This window comes from Saimiri boliviensis, chromosome 13, assembly GCF_048565385.1.
Source record: "Saimiri boliviensis isolate mSaiBol1 chromosome 13, mSaiBol1.pri, whole genome shotgun sequence".
Classification (NCBI taxonomy): domain Eukaryota; kingdom Metazoa; phylum Chordata; class Mammalia; order Primates; family Cebidae; genus Saimiri; species Saimiri boliviensis.
This window is the reverse complement of record NC_133461.1, coordinates 55820363-55839101: the sequence shown is the minus strand read 5'-3', so window position 1 is coordinate 55839101 and position 18739 is coordinate 55820363. Positions and strand designations below refer to the sequence as shown.

The following is an 18739-nucleotide window of genomic DNA, read 5'->3' as shown; positions in this document are numbered from 1 at the left end:
TAAAGTGGGTAATATAGCCATAACTTTCTCTTAAGGAGAGTAACACACTTTACTCCTATGCAAGTGCTTTTACATATTATAGCATAAAAGCTTAGTAAAAGTAAGCTGTGATTATTATTACAACTATTACTGCCATTGTCATCACCTTTAGATTATAAAAGGTATTCCTGTATCATGCTATTAATGTTAGTAACCAGAACAATGAAGAATCTTTTTACTTTCAAAGTAACATTTTTATAATTGTGTTTTAAAATATATTATTACCTATTTTTATATAAACTTGAAAATTAATAATTTTATTTTTAGGGTTCTGTTAGAGTCTCGTAGGAAATCTAAGAAGATTACAGCCAGAGGAATCTTTGCAGGTGCCAGAGTGGTGCGAGGAGTGGACTGGCAGTGGGAAGATCAAGATGGGGGAAATGGACGTAGGGGAAAGGTACAGTGTTTTTCTTAATTCGTCATATATTCTAGAATATTACATGTTCAGAAGCTTTTTATTACTAATATAAGTGAATGTCTTGGCTCATTTTTTTCTATGCTGTAGGAGGTTTTAAAATCTTGATTTCTTTTTTTCTCTGGAAGTAAAAAGATTGTTCTTGCTTTTTATAAGCATTGATGTTTTTTAGAGGGCCATCAGGTAGGTTTTACCTTCCCATCTTCAGGTTTCATATTTTTATTTTGGTACCTAGCATGCTTTTTTGAATGTGTTTGGGCCAGTCCTCCCTAAGCAGTATCTCATGGCCTCGACTTCCCTGCTATTCAAGTATCATTTGAATTAACTTGTTTTATATTCTGTTCCCTCAAAGGCCTGTTTCTGAGGGGCAATGGGCAACTATGTTGTTATCCAGCCCACCTACTTCTGTTATCCTTTGCCGATAGTGTGGCGGGTTCAGAGTTATAGGAGTAGGTCAAAGCAGAATATTCTGTGTGGTGAAATGAGTGATCTCAGCTGATCTAGATAGCGGCTGAGATTGGGGTGAAGAGGAGAGTGGGAATATCATAATTACGTAATACAAACAAGCCAATTCTACTTGAGAATGTGAGTCAGGCTCCCTTGGGCAGTTTGTCCACAGTTGAATAAAAATGGTACAGTGGCAATGGGGATAATAAGAGCCTTTAACTTATCTGGCCTTCACATACCACATGGTCGCAATCTGGACAGGCCACTTTCCATGCTTGGTGTAGCAGTCATCCTGGAAGCTCCCTTTGAAGCCCTGTGATGAACAAAGATGACTTTGCGTCTTTTCCTGGCTGGATCTCATGTTTTCTGTATCCCATTATATCATCTTACTTCGCTTACTGTCTCTTTTGGTAGAACACACATTCTAGTAACTTCTTTTGAAAGAGCATGTGAGAAGTAAATTTTAATACTTTCATTTTGAAAAGTTTATAGTTTTCTCCATAATTAATTGTATGGTCAGAGGGTTGGAAGTCATCTTTCTGCATCAGTTTTTGAAGGCATTTGCTGTTTGAAGCCACATAAATGGAATTTTCTAGTTTTTTTTTTTTTTTTTTTTTTTTTGCTATATTGGCACTATTTTTGGGATAAAAGTAGGGATTCTTGAGGCTTTGAGTCATTCGTATTGCATTTTTGATTTGCTTTGATTTAACACATGTTATGTTTTAAGAACAAAATGAGGGCCAGGCATGGAGGCTCAACCTGTAATCTCAGCACTCTGGGAGGCTGAGGCGGTTGGATCGCTTGAGGTCAGGAGTTTGAGACTAGCCTGAACAACATGGCGAAACCCTGTGTCCACTAAAAATACAAAAATTAGCCAGGCGTGGTGGTACACACCTGTGGTCCCAGCTAGTAGGGAGAATGAGGCAGGAGAATTGCGTGAACCTGGGAGGCAGAGGTAGCAGTGAGCCAAGATTGTGCCACTGGACTCCAGCCTGGGTGACAGAGTGAGACTCCATCTCAAAACAAACAAAAATAACAAAATGAACAAAAAGAATTGAAACCATCTTGTACATGTAACTCCAAGTGAGGAAACTGGGTAAAACAAGTCTTTAGAGTAACATTGTTAACCAGATTATGACCAAATGTAATTTTTATTGTCTTTTTTTTTTTGCCTGTGTATGGGAATGAAGAAAGTTAACATCCTTTTTCCTCTTCACTGCTGTCTGCTTTATCCCATTCCCCTGATGTAACCCACATTAATTGTGTATAGTGTATTCTTCCTTTTTTTAAAAAAATGTATATTAGAGATGGAGTCTTGCTATGTTGCCCAGGCTGGTCTCCAACTCCTGGGTTTAAGCAATCCTCCTCTCTCTGCCTCCCAAAGTCCTGGGATTACAGGCATGAGCCACTGTGCCTTGCCTATTCTTAAAGGGCTTCTTAAGTCCTGCTATACATGTTAGTCTTTTAAAGCTGTTAGTTTTACACATATGATTACGTACACTAGATTTTTTTTTAAAAAAATCTCTTTATTATGGAGTATTTCAGACATACAATATGGTAGTAAATATAGTATGATAAATTTCCACCCACTCACACCCAACTTCAGCAATTATTAACTTAAAAAAATACCATTTATTTGTTGAAGAAACCAAATTCTTACAGTTTGGCCAATTGATTCTTTATAGTATTCTTTAACTTCTTTAACTTGTTCTTTTAATCTTTGTATTTGCAATAAACTAATTGTTAGATCTAGAGGCTTGATTAGATTCAGGTTCAATTTTGTTTTGGCAAACATACCTCATATGTGATGCTGTGCATTTTCTATTGTATCACATAAGGGGGCATATAAAGTCTGATCTTGCTATTAGTGATGTTAAGAAAATGTCAGATGGGTGAATAGCTCTTGCAAATTTTGTCAGATGTATCCTTTACAGAGTTTCTTGGCAACATTATACGTAATGGTTTTAGCAGCTGTTCCACGCATATGAAATTACTGTAGTTATTTTCTTATGCCTTCCGCTTTGTTTGCCCCTCAATAATAAATCAAGTCATATTAACAAATGAAGGAATTTCATTTAATGATTTGGAGCTTGACTAATGAACTTGCTTCTATTTCAAGTAATTTGAAATATAGAGTAAATTTGATTTAAACAAATTGTCTTTGTTTAGCTAGTCAAATGCTTTTTTGTTATTCCTATAAAATACAGACTTATTTAATGTAGCATTACATTTTTTAAAACAAATTAAGTTGAATCTGAATATGTTAGAATCAGAAGGAACTTTTTGCTGCAGATTGCATGTTTTACTTTTGAGTGCTAGAAACTGTTACTTTGAAAGGTTATATGTGGTTGGTTGAGCAGGAGTCATAAAGCAAAGCAAGATAAATGATAGACTGTAACTTCAGGATGGTAGTTAACCTCTAATAGGAGGCAGGAGGATGGGATTGATGAAATGGACATAGGGGACTTGAAAAATACTGCTTATGTTTTTTTCTTAGGTTGGATAATTACATGGGTGTTCAGTTTATTTTTTTATTCCTTAAAGTTTATATATGCTATGTTTTATAATGTGTCATGCATTTCCAAATTTAGACTAATTTACTAACAATTTAAAATATGTTTCAAGTGATTTATCAGATCTTAAACATAAAACCTTTTTATTTCCACAAATATGTCATAAGATACCTGGCTTATAAAACTATTTCGTTAGTACAGGATGAAAAAGAATGGTCATTATATATCTTATTTAAAGTAATAGTCTTTAAGCATATGCCTTAAAAATTATACTTCAGCCTATCATTCTAAGTGTAACTATGAAGGATGGCTGTTACTGTAAGTATCAAGGTGGAGAAGAGTAATCTGAATTGCATGTATGCAGCTTTCCACTCTTTGCTGTAGTCAGGTTTACTCGAGGATGCCCAAGTTTAATGCTCACTGTTTGTCACTTTTGTGTTGAACAGTCTAAATAAAAAAATCGGAACCCAAAATACTCTAAAATATGACACTTTTTGAGCACTAATGATGCTTGAAGAAAACTTGGAGCATGTAGAATTTCAGATTTTTGGATTTGGGATGCTCTAAGTATAGTGCAAATATTCCAAAATCTGAAAAAACTTGAAATCCAAAACATTTCTTGTCCTAAGCATTTCAGATAAGTAAACTCAACCCATATGTGATTCCAGGCCTTAAAGAAGTGGAAACCCTAGTATTTATTTATTTATTTTTTTAAATCCAATGAATTCAAGAATCAGATTAGTTGGGTGTGGGGCTTGGAAATGGTGTCTGGGTTTCCATGGTAGGCATGCTGTTTTAGCTTAGGTGACCTGCAACTGTGGGATACTGCTGGAGGAGCAAAAGCAACTCAAGTCCTACTTTAACATTGCCACCAAGGCTCTTCAAGAGCTTTGTGCTTGTTAATTTTTAGCTGACCAAAGAGCAGGTTTATCTTGAATTATTTTGGGTTTTTTGCTAATATTTTAAATTTCATATTGATTAATGGGCTTAAAAGAATATACTGTTGTTCTTAAAGGGATTCCTTTAAGAATAAAAAGAATTTAAATTTTGCATCAAATTGTATTTTCTGATAATCTATTACTGTAATCCCTAAGCCTCTTGATTTAAAATTTCTATAAGGTTTTAGAAATTACCTTATAAGTCTGGAAAGATATGGCTCTAATGATAATTTAACGATGTGTTACGAGTGACATATTTTGCAAATAAGTATTTTTCATGATCCTGTTACACAGGTTGCTAGGTGAAATGATTTTTAAGATTTAAATGTAATAATTAAAAGAATTAACCTCTTCTCTCCCCTTAAAAAAAATTCTTTCTCAAAAACTTCTGTTAGGTAACAGAAATCCAGGACTGGAGTGCATCAAGCCCGCATAGTGCAGCATATGTCCTCTGGGATAATGGTGCTAAGAACCTTTACAGAGTTGGCTTTGAGGGCATGGTAAGTAGTGAAGAGCCATAGCAGGTGAAAGAAAATGTCAGATGGGTGAATAACTCTTGCTACTCTTTTATTATTTTTCCTTTGTCAGAACCTTTACATTTTTACCAGGTTTCTCTAAACCATTTAATAGTAAATATGATTTTGCCTTCAGTTAATGTTTGGGTGCCTTACTATATATTGGTTGTATAGAGCTGACCCATTATCACTGTAAGTCCAGGGGTTTGTTTGCCAAAATCTGTCAAAAAGATTTGGAATCATCTGAAAGACCATTCCTTGGCATGGACCTGGTGGACAGTATTATAATGAGGTTTTGTGATATATTTGTATTCTGTGCTCTGGTAGCTTATACAAGTATAAATTATAACATATTAAAATTATTTTTAGGAGATCTCCCCCTGGTATTTTAAAAGTATAGTGTTGATAATTGAAAATAATTGACTAGAAACACCTTTAATTACTGAAGTGTTTAGGAAAATAATGGAGGTTTATTCAGTGGATTTTCCTATGTTTTTGTATTTCATGGACAATTATTCAAATGCTAATCTTGGCTGGGCATGGTGGCTCACACCTGTAATCCCAGCACTTTGGGAGGCCCAGGGGGGCAGATCACTTGAGATCAGGAGTTTGAAACCACTCTGGCCAACATGGCAAAACCCTGTCTTTACTAGAATACAAAAATTAGCTGGGTATGATGGCATGTGCCTGTAATTCCAGCTACTCAGGAGGCTGAGGCACGAGAATCATCTGAACTGTGAGGGTGGGGGGTGCAGAGAGCTGAGATTGCACCACTGTACTCCAGTCTAGGTGACGGAGTAAGACTATATCTCAGAAGAAGTTGATCTTGCTAATTAATTTATAGAGCATAATAAATAAATGCCAAAATATTAATGCCTTGCAGTATCCTTTTCGTCTTGAATACATTCCCTATTGAAAGAATTCTTTAAATTTCCTTTTTTAAGATCAACGTCTGTGTTCCTTATTAGGAGTGGAGAAAGTTTCCTATTGTCCCCTTAACTTATTTCCGTTTATTTATTTATTTTTAGAGACAGGGACTTGCTCTGTTGCTCAAGGTGGAGTGCAGTAGTGCAATCATAGTTCACTGCAGCCTTGAACTCCTGGGCTTAAACAAGCCTCCCTCCTCAGCTTCTGGAGTAGCTAGTACTATATGCATGTGCCATCATGCCTGGCCAATATTAAACAAATTTTAGTAGAAATGGGATCTTGTGGTTGGGCGCGGTGGCTCACGCCTGTAATCCCAGCACTTTGGGAGGCCAAGACAGGTGGATCACAAGGTCAGGAGTTTGAGACCAGCCTGGCTAACGTGGTGAAACCCCGTTTCTACTAAAAATACAAAAAATTAGCCAGATGTGATGATGTGTGCCTGTAATCCCAGCTACTCAGGAGGCCGAGGCAGGAGAATGGCTTTAACCGAGGAGGTGGAGGTTGCAGTAAGCGGAGATCGCACCATTACACTCCAGTCTGGGCCAGAGAGCAATACTCCATCTCAAAAAAAATAAAAAGTTGGGTCTTGCTGTATTGTCCACGCTGTTCTCAAAACTCCTGAGTTTGAAGTATGCTCTACCTTGGCCTTCCAAAATGTTGAGTCTACTAGCATGAGCCATAATACCTCACCAATTTATTCCACTTACATGTTAAAAGCCAACCATGTGAATTTAAACAAATACTTCACTTGCCAGTTTTTATTATTGTGTATAGCAGTGGTTAACAGTTTTTAATTGTCTTCATGCCTCTGCCTATTTTTAAATGGTGAATTTTTTAGGATTCCAGCTGATTATGAATTTTCTTTTCTTTTTTTTTTTTTTTTTTTTTGAGGCGGAGTTTCGCTCTTGTTACCCAGGCTGGAGTGCAATGGCGCGATCTCGGCTCACTGCAACCTCCGCCTCCTGGGTTCAGGCAATTCTTCTGCCTCAGCCTCCTGAGTAGCTGGGATTACAGGCACGCGCCACCATGCCCAGCTAATTTTTTGTATTTTTAGTAGAAACGGGGTTTCACTATGTTGACCAGGATGGTCTCGATCTCTTGACCTCGTGATCCACCCGCCTCGGCCTCCCAAAGTGCTGGGATTACAGGCTTGAGCCACCGCGCCCGGCGTGATTATGAATTTTCTTCCAATGAAGCCTATGTGCTATATGTGCTCAGGCACTTAAATGAATGGAGTGTGTGTGTGTGTGTGTGTGTGTGTGTGTGTGTGAGAGAGAGAGAGAGAGAGAGAGAGAGAGAGAGAGAGAGAGAGATGGTTGAGTAGTACTCCTTTGTGTGGTTGTGCATTTATTTATTTATTTGAGATGGAGTCGTGTTCTGTCACCCAGGATGCTCACTTGAACAACCTCCTTCTTCCGGGTTCAAGTCATTCTCCAGCCTCAGCCTCTTTAGTAGCTGGGAATACAGATGTGTGCCACCACACCCAGCTAGTTTTTATATTTTTAGTAGAGATGAGATTTTACCATGTTAGCCAGGCTAGTCTCGAACTCTTGACCTTGTGATCTTCCTGCCTTGGCCTCCCAAAGTGCTGGGATGACAGGCTTGAACCACCGTGCCTGGCCTTATTTAATGAGATTTCTCTTGATGGGTATCCGGGTTGGATTTTGTTTCCCCTAGTGCTTCAAGCAGTGTATCAGTAAGTGTCCTTGTGTATATGTTTTTGTGCATATGAGTATATTCCTTAGGATAGATTACTAGAAGTAAAATTGCTGGGTTAAAGTATTATGTTAAAACAATTTGACAGCTGGGAGGATTGGCTCACACCTGTAATCCTAGCACCATGGGAGGCTGAAGTGGGTGGATCAGTTGAGTTCAGGAGTTTGAGACCAGCCTGGGAAATGTGGCGAAACTGTCTCTATAAACAATACAAAAATTAGCCAGGTGTGGTGGGAGCCTGTAGTCCCAGCTACTTGAGAGGCTGAGGTGGAAGAATCACTTGAGCCCTAGGAAGTCAAGGCTGCAGTGAGCCATGATAGTGCCACTGTACTTCAGCCTGGGCAACAGAGAGAGACCCTGTCTCAAAGAAAAAAAAAAAATCCCAAAAAACCAATTTGACTCCTGTGTCTCTTTGGCCAGGATTGATTCAGTGACAGTAAAAGATGCTGTAAAAAAGTTGGGTCTTGTGTGTGTGTGTGTGTGTGTGTGTGTGTACCCCCATTCAGGTACTTAATAATTTGTTTTAATGTAATAGATAAGTGGAAAGGAACATTAGTTAACCAGATTATGGTGAAGTAAGGACTAAAGGTAAGGACTAAAGTTGATGTAAGGCCAGGTGTGCTGACTCATGCCTGTAATTCCAGCACTTTGGGAGGCTGAGGCAGTTGGATCACTTGAGGCTGGGAGTTTGAGACTAGTCTGGCCAACATGGTGAAACCCCATCTCTACTAAAAATATAAAAATTAGCTGGACTTGGTGGCACACACCAGTACTCTCAGCTATTGGGTAGGCTGAGGCAGGAGAATTGCTTGAACCCAGGAGGCGGAGGTTGCAATGAGCCAAGATGGTGCCACTGCACTGCAGCCTGGGTGATAGAGCAAGACTCTATCTCAAAAAAGAAAAAAGTTGGTGTAAATAGGAAAATTAGCTGGACAAGGAATCAAAAGACTATTTGGTTTCATATTTTCTACTTTGTATTTGCTATTTAGTTTTGAATAATTTCCAGTTTTTTTGTTTGTTTTTTGTAAAAGTATCTTTAAAATGGAATGTGCTGGCCAGGTGCGGTGGCTTATGTCAGTAATCTCAGCACTTTGGGAGTCTGAGGTAGGTGGATTACTTGAAGCCAGGAGTTTGAGACCAGCATGGCCAATGTGATAAAACCCTGTCTCTACTAAAAATACAAAATTAGCTAGGCCTGGTGGTTCATGCCTGTAATCCCCAGCTGCTCAGGTGGCTGAGGCATGAGAATCGCTTGAACCTGGGAGACGGATGTTGTAGTGAGCCACTGTACTCCAGCCTGGGCAACAGAGCATGACTCTGTCTCTCTCTCTCTCTCTCTCTCTCTCTCTCTCTCTCACACACACACACACACACACACACACACACACACACGCTTGAAAAAGAAAAAAAATGTGCTGTGCAGATTTCCAATAATAGATATTTGTTATCCTTTTTTAGCATGCATTTTTCCAAATACTATAATTAGTATTTATTATAAGTATTTTAGTCTAATATAATAAGATTCAGACATTTTATTTATTTATTTTTTGAGACAGATTGCTCATTCAGACATTTTATTTTATTTATTTTTTGAGACAGATTGCTCTGTTGCCCGGGCTGGAATGCAATGGTGCAATCTCAGCTCACTGCAACCTCCACCTCCTGGGTTCAAGCAATTCTTCTGCCTCAGCCTCCTGACTGTTTGAGATTGCAGGTGCCCACCAGCACGCAGACATGGCTAATTTATTTGTATTTTTAGTAGAGATGGTGTTTTACCATGTTGATGAGGCTGTTTTCAAACTCGTCTGCCCATCTCGGCCTCCCAAAGTGCTACTGTGCCCGGCCAGATTCAGACATTTTAATTTTGAGCTTTAAAAGAATGCTAAAAGTAAATAAAATATGACCTATCTGAAGATCAGGTTTCTAGTTTTTACAAGTGCTTTTGAAAGCAATGTTAGTGTGATTGTTGACCTAGACTATTCTTGACTTCTGTTTTGGATATGTTCTGAATGAATATTTTTGCCTATTTCAGGTATTGAGCCATATTTGAAGTTTTCATGGGTGATTTTTCTGGTTTCTTTTCTTCTTAGTCTGATCTGAAATGTGTCCAGGATGCCAAGGGAGGTTCTTTCTACAGAGATCACTGCCCTGTACTAGGTGAGTTAGCAGACTAGAGAGTATTACTAAATAATGGGTCAGAGTTCGTGGAATCAGTAAAATGTTTAAATTGGACTTTAGAAAAGTTAATTACCACTAAAGTTACTTAGAGAAATTTTTTGGCTTTACTTTAGTCTTAAAATATTTTTTCTTTTATTATGCTTTATTTGGACTCAGAGTTGTCATGTCTTGAGACTTGATTGGCCATTTATGTCATAATATATATTTTAAACGTTTATCTTTTAACTGTAAATTATATCGTTGAAAAGTTTTGCATTAGGTTATAACAGTTGTATGTCATACACTATTGAGAATAGGATTTGACATTTTAGTGCTTATAAATTCCTTAGAATTTTTGTCAAATCGTCTTCCTAAGAACAGTGCCAAGATTGAGATAATACATATAATTTCATGTATCATTAAAATTTTAAAAAGGGGACAAGAAAACAAAACCTACCTTCATTTTATAGATTTATTGTTACCTGGGCGAACATTTATTACACTCCCCTGATCAAGTCTTTATTCTCTGAATCGTTTCCTTTCTCATGTGAACTGTGTTTCTCCTTCCAAATCATTTGACTTGCCTTTGTAGCAAAAAGTGCTGGTTTTTTTGCAGTATACTTTATTTTTTTAAGAAAAGGAGAATGCATAAAAAATATTTACAATTTTAATGAGCTCATCTATTTCTCTTGTTTTCAGAAGCTTTCTTGTTTTTGTCTTGCTTTCATAAGAAAAATGCAAAATCAGCATGCATATTTTGGATCTCAGCATAGTGTTCTGTGATCATGAATTCATCTCAGAACTAGCTTTTGAACATAATCTAGGGAATGGGCTTTGACATATTTTAAAATGGTCTTTAGGGCAAGAATCACAGGAACCATTTGTTAAAATAGTACTAAGCACTTAAGGGAAAAATAATTACAGGGCTTTCATTCATATTCTCTAGTTAGTTATTGTGGCTCTGATGCAGTGATAGTAAGTTATGCAGGCATAAAAGTGAGTATTTTCAACACCTGGAACTTTGTGTTCTGATGTAAGCTTGAAGACTCTACTCTTACTCAGTCTGTTGTAACTCATTATTTCAATTTTTGAGTCTGTTAGGCTTCTTTCCTTCCTTCTTTCTTTCTTTTTTTTTTTTTTAAAGCTTTCTAGTTCTAAAATTTTATAGTGAGTTCTCAAAATAATTGTAATGAGTTCTCAAAACCTTTTAAAACTAGATGGTACCTGAAACTAAAATATCTACATGTTATTTAAAGATTATGCAGCTGCATGTTGTTGTGACTTTTTCCCTCCCCTTTATTCAATTGCTTCTGAAATTACAGGTGAGCAGAATGGCAACAGGAATCCTGGTGGATTGCAGATTGGTGACCTGGTAAATATAGATCTCGATCTAGAAATTGTACAGTCTTTGCAGCATGGTCATGGAGGATGGACTGATGGAATGTTTGAGACTTTAACTACCACTGGAACTGTTTGTGGCATCGACGAAGATCATGACATTGTAGTACAGTATCCAAGTGGCAATAGGTTGGTAATATCTCTCAGTTTTTGTTAATGGCAAATAAAGTTAATGCAGAGAAAAGAGCCTTAGAGAAAGCAAATTATGTGATACAACCAAATACTCATTAAAGCTAGCTTTTAAATGGTAAGTAAAAATCCAGAATATATTGGTAAGGTAGAGAGAAACAAATAGGAATTGTGTGTGTGTGTGTGTGTGTCTTGTTTGTATATGTGAATTTATAGGAGGATGTTTATGATACAGTGTTTTGTATACTATTTTTCCTTCAAGAGAAGAATACATTATTTCAGTATTAGTTCTGAATACTGCTTAAAAGTTCTGTGTTCATAATGGACTATATCAGTCTACCCTGAATGGGAAGGGTTTTATATTAAAACTCCTTTGGTGCATATCTCCAGGGTCATCTCTTATTTTTTGTTTTTATTGATACACAAGAGTTGTACATATTTTGGGATACATGTGATATTTTCATCCATGCATACAATGTGTAGTGATCAAACAGACAGTTGGGACAACCATTAGTATTAAGATCACCACAGTTGTTCTGAACTATACAAGTTATCGTTAACTCTGGTTGCCCTACTGTAGTATCAAACACTAGATCTTTTTCCCTCTAACTGTAGTCTTGTACCCATTTACCATCTCCCTTATCCCCCACTTTCTCCTACTGTTCCCAGCCTCTGGTAACCACCAATCAACTTTTTATCTCCATGAGATCCACTTTTTAAATCTTTTTAAATCTTCTACATATGAGTGAGAACATGTGGTGTTTGTCTTTCTGTGTCTGGCTTATTTCACTTAACATAATGACCTCCAGTTCCATATGTGTTGCTGCAGATGACAGGGTTTCATTTCATTCATTCACTTTATAGCTGAGTAATATTCCATTGGGTATATGTACCACGTTTTATTTTATTTTACTTTTAGAGAAGGGATCTCGCTGTATTGCCCATACTGTTCTAAACTCCTGGTCTCAAGTGATCTTTTTCTCTTGGCCTCCCAAAGTGTTGAGATCACAGAAATGAGCCACCATACCTGGCCCACATTTTCTTTATCCTTTAAGTCTATTGATGAACACTTTGGTTGATTTCATGTCTTGGCTGTTGTGGATAGTGCTGCAGTAAACATGGGAGTGCAAATCTCTCTTTGATGTACTGATTTTCTTTATTCTGAATATATACCCAACAGTGGGATTACTGGATCATATGATAGTTCTGTTTTTAGTTTTTTGAGGAACTGCCATACTGTTTCTCATAGTGGCTGTACTAATTTACAGACCCACTGACAGTCTACAGGTATTCCCCTTTTCCTGTGTTCTTGCTAGCATCCAAAAAGCCACTTTATTTTTTTCTCTTTTAAAAAATTTAAGTTAAAAACTTTTCTTATAGTAGAGATAGGGTCTTGCCATATTGCCCAGGCTGGTCTTGAACCCCTGGCCTCAAGTGATCCTCCTGCCTTGACCTCCCAAAGTGTTGGGATTACAGGTTTGAACTGCCTCACCTGGCTGATAAAAGCAACAGTAGTTTGAGAGGATTGGTATTTGTTGTTCTTTAAATGTTTGGTAGAATCTAGCATTGAAACCACCTGCATCAGGCCCTGGGCTTTTCTCTGATAGGAGGCATTTTTATTACTTATTCCATCTTGTTACTCATTATTGGTCTGTTCAGGTCATATATATATTTATATGTATGTGTGTGTGTGTGTGTGTGTGTGTGTATTTTTTTATTATAAACATAATATATTTATAATATAAATACGTATATTTATAATTTATTTTTTTTGGGGGGTGGAGGATGGAGTCTTGCTTTGTCACCCATTGTGGAGTGCAGTGTCACAATCTCGGCTCACTGCAACCTCCACCTCACAGGTTCAAGTGATTCTCCTGCCTCAGCCTCCCAAGTAGCTGGCATTACAGGCATGTGCCACCATGCCCAGCTGGGCATTTTTGTATTTTTTAGTAGAGACAGGGTTTCACCATGTTGGTCAGGCTGGTCTTGAACCCCTCACCTCAGGTGATCCGCCCGCCTTAGCCTCTCAAAGTGCTGAGATTACAGGTGTGAGCCGCTGCATCTGACCAGATTTGACATGTCTTCCTGTCTCAATCTTGGTAGGTTGTATGTGTCCACAAATTTATTTCTTCTAGGTGTTTCAATTTGTTGGAATATAGATGTTCATGACATTCTGTCATGATCCTTTGCATTTCTGTAGTTATGTCTTCATAGTTATGTCTCCAGTTATGTCTCCATAGTTGTTTTTGATTTTATTTGGGTCTTCTGGTTTTATGTTAGTTGGTCTACCTAAACATTTGTTGATTTTGTTTATCTTTTGAAAAATCCAGCTCTTCATTTTGTTGGTATTTTCTCTTGTTTTTAAGTCTCAATTTTATTTATTTCTGCTCTGATCTTTATTACTTCTTTCCTTCTATTGGATTTGCTTTGTTTTTGCTTTTCTAGTTCATTGAGCTGTATTGTTAGGTTATTTGAAATCTTCCTACTTTTAAAATTATTATGATGATTTTTGTAGACAGAGTTTCACTCTTGTCCAGGCTGGAGTGCAGTGGCATGATCTTGGCTCACTGCAACCTCTGCCTCCTGGGTTCAAGTGACTCTCCTGCTGCAGCCTTCCCGAGTAGCTGGGATTACAGGCATGTGCCACCATGGCCGTCTAATTCTGTATGTTTAGTAGAGATGAGGTTTCTCCATGTTGGTGAGGCTGGTCTTGAACTCCCAACATCAGGTTGTCCACTTGCTTCAGCCTCCTAAAATGCTGAGATTACAGGCGTGAGCCACTGCGCCTGGCCTTAAATTATTGATTAGGTGTTTATTGCTATAGACGTCCCTCTTACTACTGCTTTTTCTGTATTTCATACATTTTGATATATTGTGTTTACACTTTCATTTGTTTCAAGAAATTAAAAATTTTTTTTCTTAATTTCTTTATTGACCCATTCATTGTTCAGGATAATGTTTAATTTCTTTCTAGTGTTATTCCATGGTAGTCAGAAAAAATACTTGATACTATTTCAACTTTCTTGAATTTAGTGAGACATGTTTTGTGACCCAATACATGGTCTCTTTTAGGAATGTTCCATGTACTGATGAGAATAATGTGTATTCTGCGGCAGTTGGATGAAATATTCTGTAAATGTCAGTTGTGTAAATTTGGTTTGGATTGTAGTTTAACTTTGATGTGTCTTCGTTGATTTTGTCTGGATGATCTGTCCATTAATGACTACTATTAAAGGTACTGCAGTATATCGTTCCCTTTAGATCTGTTGATGTTTGTGTTTTATATTTGGTTGCTTCAGTATTGAGTGCATGTATATTTATAATTGTTATGTCCTCTTGCCAAATTGACCACTTTATTATTCTATAATGGCTTTTGTCTTTTTTTTTTATACAGTTTTTGACTTAAAGTCTATTTTATATGATATAAAAATATAACTATTCCTGTTCTTTTTTGGTTTCCACTTGTGTGCAGTATCTTTTTCCATCCCTTCACTTTCAGTCTGTATGTGTCTTTATAGATGAAATGAGTTTCTTTCTTTCTTTTTTTTTTTTTAATCAAGGTGTTGGCAGGGCTGATTCCTTCTGGAAATTTCTTGGGGAGAATCCATTTCCTCGCACTTTTCAACTTTTTTTCCCTTTTTAAAATTTTTTTTTAGACAGAGTTTCACTCTTGTTGTCCAGGCTGGAGTTCAGTGGTGTGGTCTTGGCTCACTGTAACCTCCAACTCCTGGGTTCAAGGAAGTCTCCTGCCTCAGCCTCCTAAGTAGTTGGGATTACAGGTGTCCGCCACCACACCCAGCTAATTTTTTTTTTTTTTTTTTTTTTTTTTTTTGTATTTTTAGTAGAGACAGGGTTTCAACGTGGTGGCCAGGCTGGTCTCAAACTCCTGACCTCAGATGATCCGCCCACCTCAACCTTCCAAAGTGCTGGGATTTCAGGCGTGAGCCACCACGCCTGGCTAAAATGAGTTTCCTGTAGGCAGCACATGGTTGGGTCATTAAAATAATTTTCTTTTACCCATTCAGCCACTGTATGTCTTTTTGTTAGAGAATTAATTCATTTACATTCAGTGTTGTTATTGATAGGTAAAGACTTACTACTGCTATTTTTGTTACTTGTTATTTGGTTGTTTTGTAACTTTTTTTTTCTTGCCCTGTTTCTTTGTGGTTAGATGATTTTCTTTGGTAATATGTTTTAATGTGTTTTAAATTATTTTTAATCATTTTTTGTTTTTGAGACAGGGTCCCACTCTGTCACCCAGCCTGGAGTGCAGTGGCATGGTCATAGTTCACTGAAGCCTTGAGCTCCTGGGTTCAAGTGATCTTCCCACTTTAGCCTCCCAAGTAGGTGGAACCACAGGTGCATGCCACCATGGTCATTTGAAAATTTTTTTCATAGAGATGGAGCCTCACGATGTTGCCCAGGCTGTTCTTGAACTCTTTACCTCAGGCAGTCCTCCTGCCTCAGCCTCCCAATTGTTGGGATTATAGGTGTAAGTCACTGTGCCCAGCCTGTGATTATTTTTAGTACATCAACTATGTGTTTTTTCTTCCTGGTTACCATGAAGCTTACAAAAAACATAGATATGACAGCTTATTTTATTTTATTTTATTTTATTTTATTTTATTTATTTATTTTTTGAGACAGAGTTTCGCTCTTGTTGCCCAGGCTGGAGTGCAATGGCGCGATCTTGGCTCACCGCAACCTCCGCTTCCTGGGCTCAGGCAATTCTCCTGCCTCAGCCTCCTAAGTAGCTGGGATTACAGGCACGTGCCACCACGCCCAGCTAGTTTTTTTTGTATTTTTAGTAGAGACGGGGTTTCACCATGTTGACCAGGATGGTCTCAATCTCTCAACCTTGTGATCCATCCGCCTCGGCCTCCCAAAGTGCTGGGATTACAGGCTTGAGCCACCGCGCCTGGCGACAGCTTATTTTAAACATGTGACAGCTTAACTTTGATTACAAAGAAAATCAAACAAAGGAAAACTAAAAGACTCTACACTTTAACTCCTCCACATTGTGACTTTTTGTTGTCTCTGTGTACATCTTTTGATATTGCCTATCTCTTAACTGATTTTTATTGATAGATTTGTCTTTTAATCTTTATACTACAGTTATGTGGGGATTACACACAATTAGAGTATTCTGAATCTGTGTAATTACTTTTACCAGGGAGTTTTATGTCTTCACATGTTTTCTTTTTGCATATTAGTATCCTTTTCTTTTCTTTTCTTTTCTTTTTTTTTATTCTTGTCTTGAGATGGAGTTTCACTCGTTACCCAGGCTGGAGTACAATGGTGTGATCTCGGCTCACCGCAGCCTCTACCTCCCAGGTTCAAGCTTTTCTCCTGCTTCAGCCTCCCAAGTAACTGAGATTACAGGAGCCTGAAACAACGCCTGGCTAATTTTGTATTTTTAGTTGAGATGGGGTTTTCTCTATGTTGGTCAGGCTGGTCTCGTACTCCCAACCTCAGATGATCCACCCTACTCAGCCTCCCAAAGTGCTGGGATTACAGGCATGAGCCACCACGCCTGGCTCCTTTTCTTTTAGACTGATGAACTCCCTTTACCATTTCTTGTAAGTCTGGTGTAGTGGTGATGAATTTCCCCAGCTTTTCATCTGGGAAAGGTTTTATCTCCCCTTCGTGTTTGAAGGAAAGCTTTGCTTGGTACAGTATTCTTAATTACCAGTTTTTTTTCTTTTAGCATTTTGAATTTGTCATCTCAGTCTCTCCTGTCCTATATGGTTTCTGCTGGAAAGTCTGTTTCTAGAAGAGTTGGTGCTCTTTTATGTGTTTTTTTCTTCTCTTTTATTACTTATTTTTGGATCCTTTCTTTGTCTTTGACCTTTGAGAGTTTGATTATTATATGTCTCTGGGTAGTCTGTTTGGTGATTATTTGGATTTAATCTGCTTGGCGATTTCAGACCTTGCTGTACCTTGATATTTATGTTTTTTATAGTTTGTGCTTTATCTTTCTCCAGATTTGGAAAGTTTTCTGTTATAATTTGAATAAGCTTCTGATCCCTTGCTCTTTCTCAACTCTCTCTTGAATGCCACTAACTCAATTTTGCTTTTTTAAGGTTAATCTCTGTTATCTTGTAGGCCTTCTTCATTCCTTGTAATTCTTTTTTCTCCTCTGTGTATTTTCAAATAGCCTATATCCAGTCTCACTGTTTTTTATTTCCACTGCTTGATTAATTCTGCTGTTGGGAGCCTCTGTTGCATTTTTCAGTTCAACAAATATATTTCTCAGTTCTAGGATTTCTCCTTGATTTTGAAAATATCATTTCCATATCTGTTAGATTTCTCTGATCAATTTCTGAATTGCTTTTCTGTGTTATCTTAGAGTTCACTGAGTTTCTTTAGAACTGCTGTTTTGAATTTTTTTAACTGAAAGCTTAAACATTGCTGTCTCATTAGGGTTGGTCATTGGCTCTTTGCTTTGTCCATTGGGGGAGGTCATGGCTTCCTGTTTATTTTGTTTCTTATATGCCTTATATGGCTTTGTATTGAAAGATCATTTATTTTTTCTAGTTTTTGCTGTGTGCTTGTTTTGGTATGTCTAGGGCATACTTGCTTAGAGGTTATTTGCAATTGCCTGTTGAATCTCCTAAATTCTAGATTGCTGCCTCCTTTTCAGAACTAAATGGTGCCTTAATCTCAAGTTTGCCTTGGGTCTCACAAATGTTTGGAATTCTCTTCATCCTGAATTGGGCAGGTAGGAGTGGGGGTGGATCCCAAAAGTGATACCTTGGCTATGTGGGAAGTCTGCAATATAGTGCTCCTCAACAGCCACTCTGATTTGACGTCTCTTTTGGCTAAGATAAAGAGCAGAGTTTCAAGGGCTGCTAGTCCTTTCTCTTCTCTTTGACAATACCTACTCTCAGATTTTTCTTCCTGCAGATACTCATAAGGCTTCCTATGGATTGAGGCAGGAATGATTTTCCTGCAAGGGAACCCAAGATGGTGGGGAAGGAAGCTGGTTCTCTGCCTTCTCACTTTTTTCCAGTGAAGAGACTTTGATGCCTGGGGGGAATTTTCTGTGTTTTGTGAGGGGTTGCGGGGACGGGTGTGTTGCAGCTAGAGAAATTTGTTTTTTTTATTTTCTGTTTGGGGTTTTTCATGTCTCTGTGGCCCCAGGGATTATTTTAGCTTCAGACTTGACTGGGATATTGCTGGTGATAATCTTGGTGCTGGATATTTGTTTTTGGTTTTCTACTGGGGAGAGTGAAGCCAGATTGTTTCTACTCTGTGATTTTCGTGAAATCACTCCATTCAGGGTCATTTCTTGATAACCCAGCTGTCCATTGCCACAGATATGTACACATACACTAATCCTTATCAGCAATATAAAATTGTGTGCATTTCCTCACTTCTGTACTTTCTAACATACTGCTCTCATTAGGTAAAATGCCCTTTCCTCTTTTTCTCTCCCTTCTTGCCTAGATTAATTTCTCTACATCCTGTAAATATTGAGTTTATATGGTTTGGGAACCTCCTCTTTCCTTCTGCTCTCCATGGTATTATATATGTATGTATTAT

General features: G+C 37.7%; 1 protein-coding gene across 1 annotated transcript in view; it reads left to right on the top strand.

Moving 5' to 3' along the window:
* MIB1 (MIB E3 ubiquitin protein ligase 1) overlaps positions 1-18739 on the top strand; it is a 136768-nt gene that overhangs the window by 33531 nt on the left and 84498 nt on the right. Inside the window, exons 3-6 of the mRNA XM_039463699.2 lie at positions 307-436; positions 4748-4852; positions 9601-9667; positions 10990-11194. Coding sequence (XP_039319633.1) covers positions 307-436; positions 4748-4852; positions 9601-9667; positions 10990-11194 — 507 coding nt within the window. The remainder of the gene's footprint in view (positions 1-306; positions 437-4747; positions 4853-9600; positions 9668-10989; positions 11195-18739) is intronic.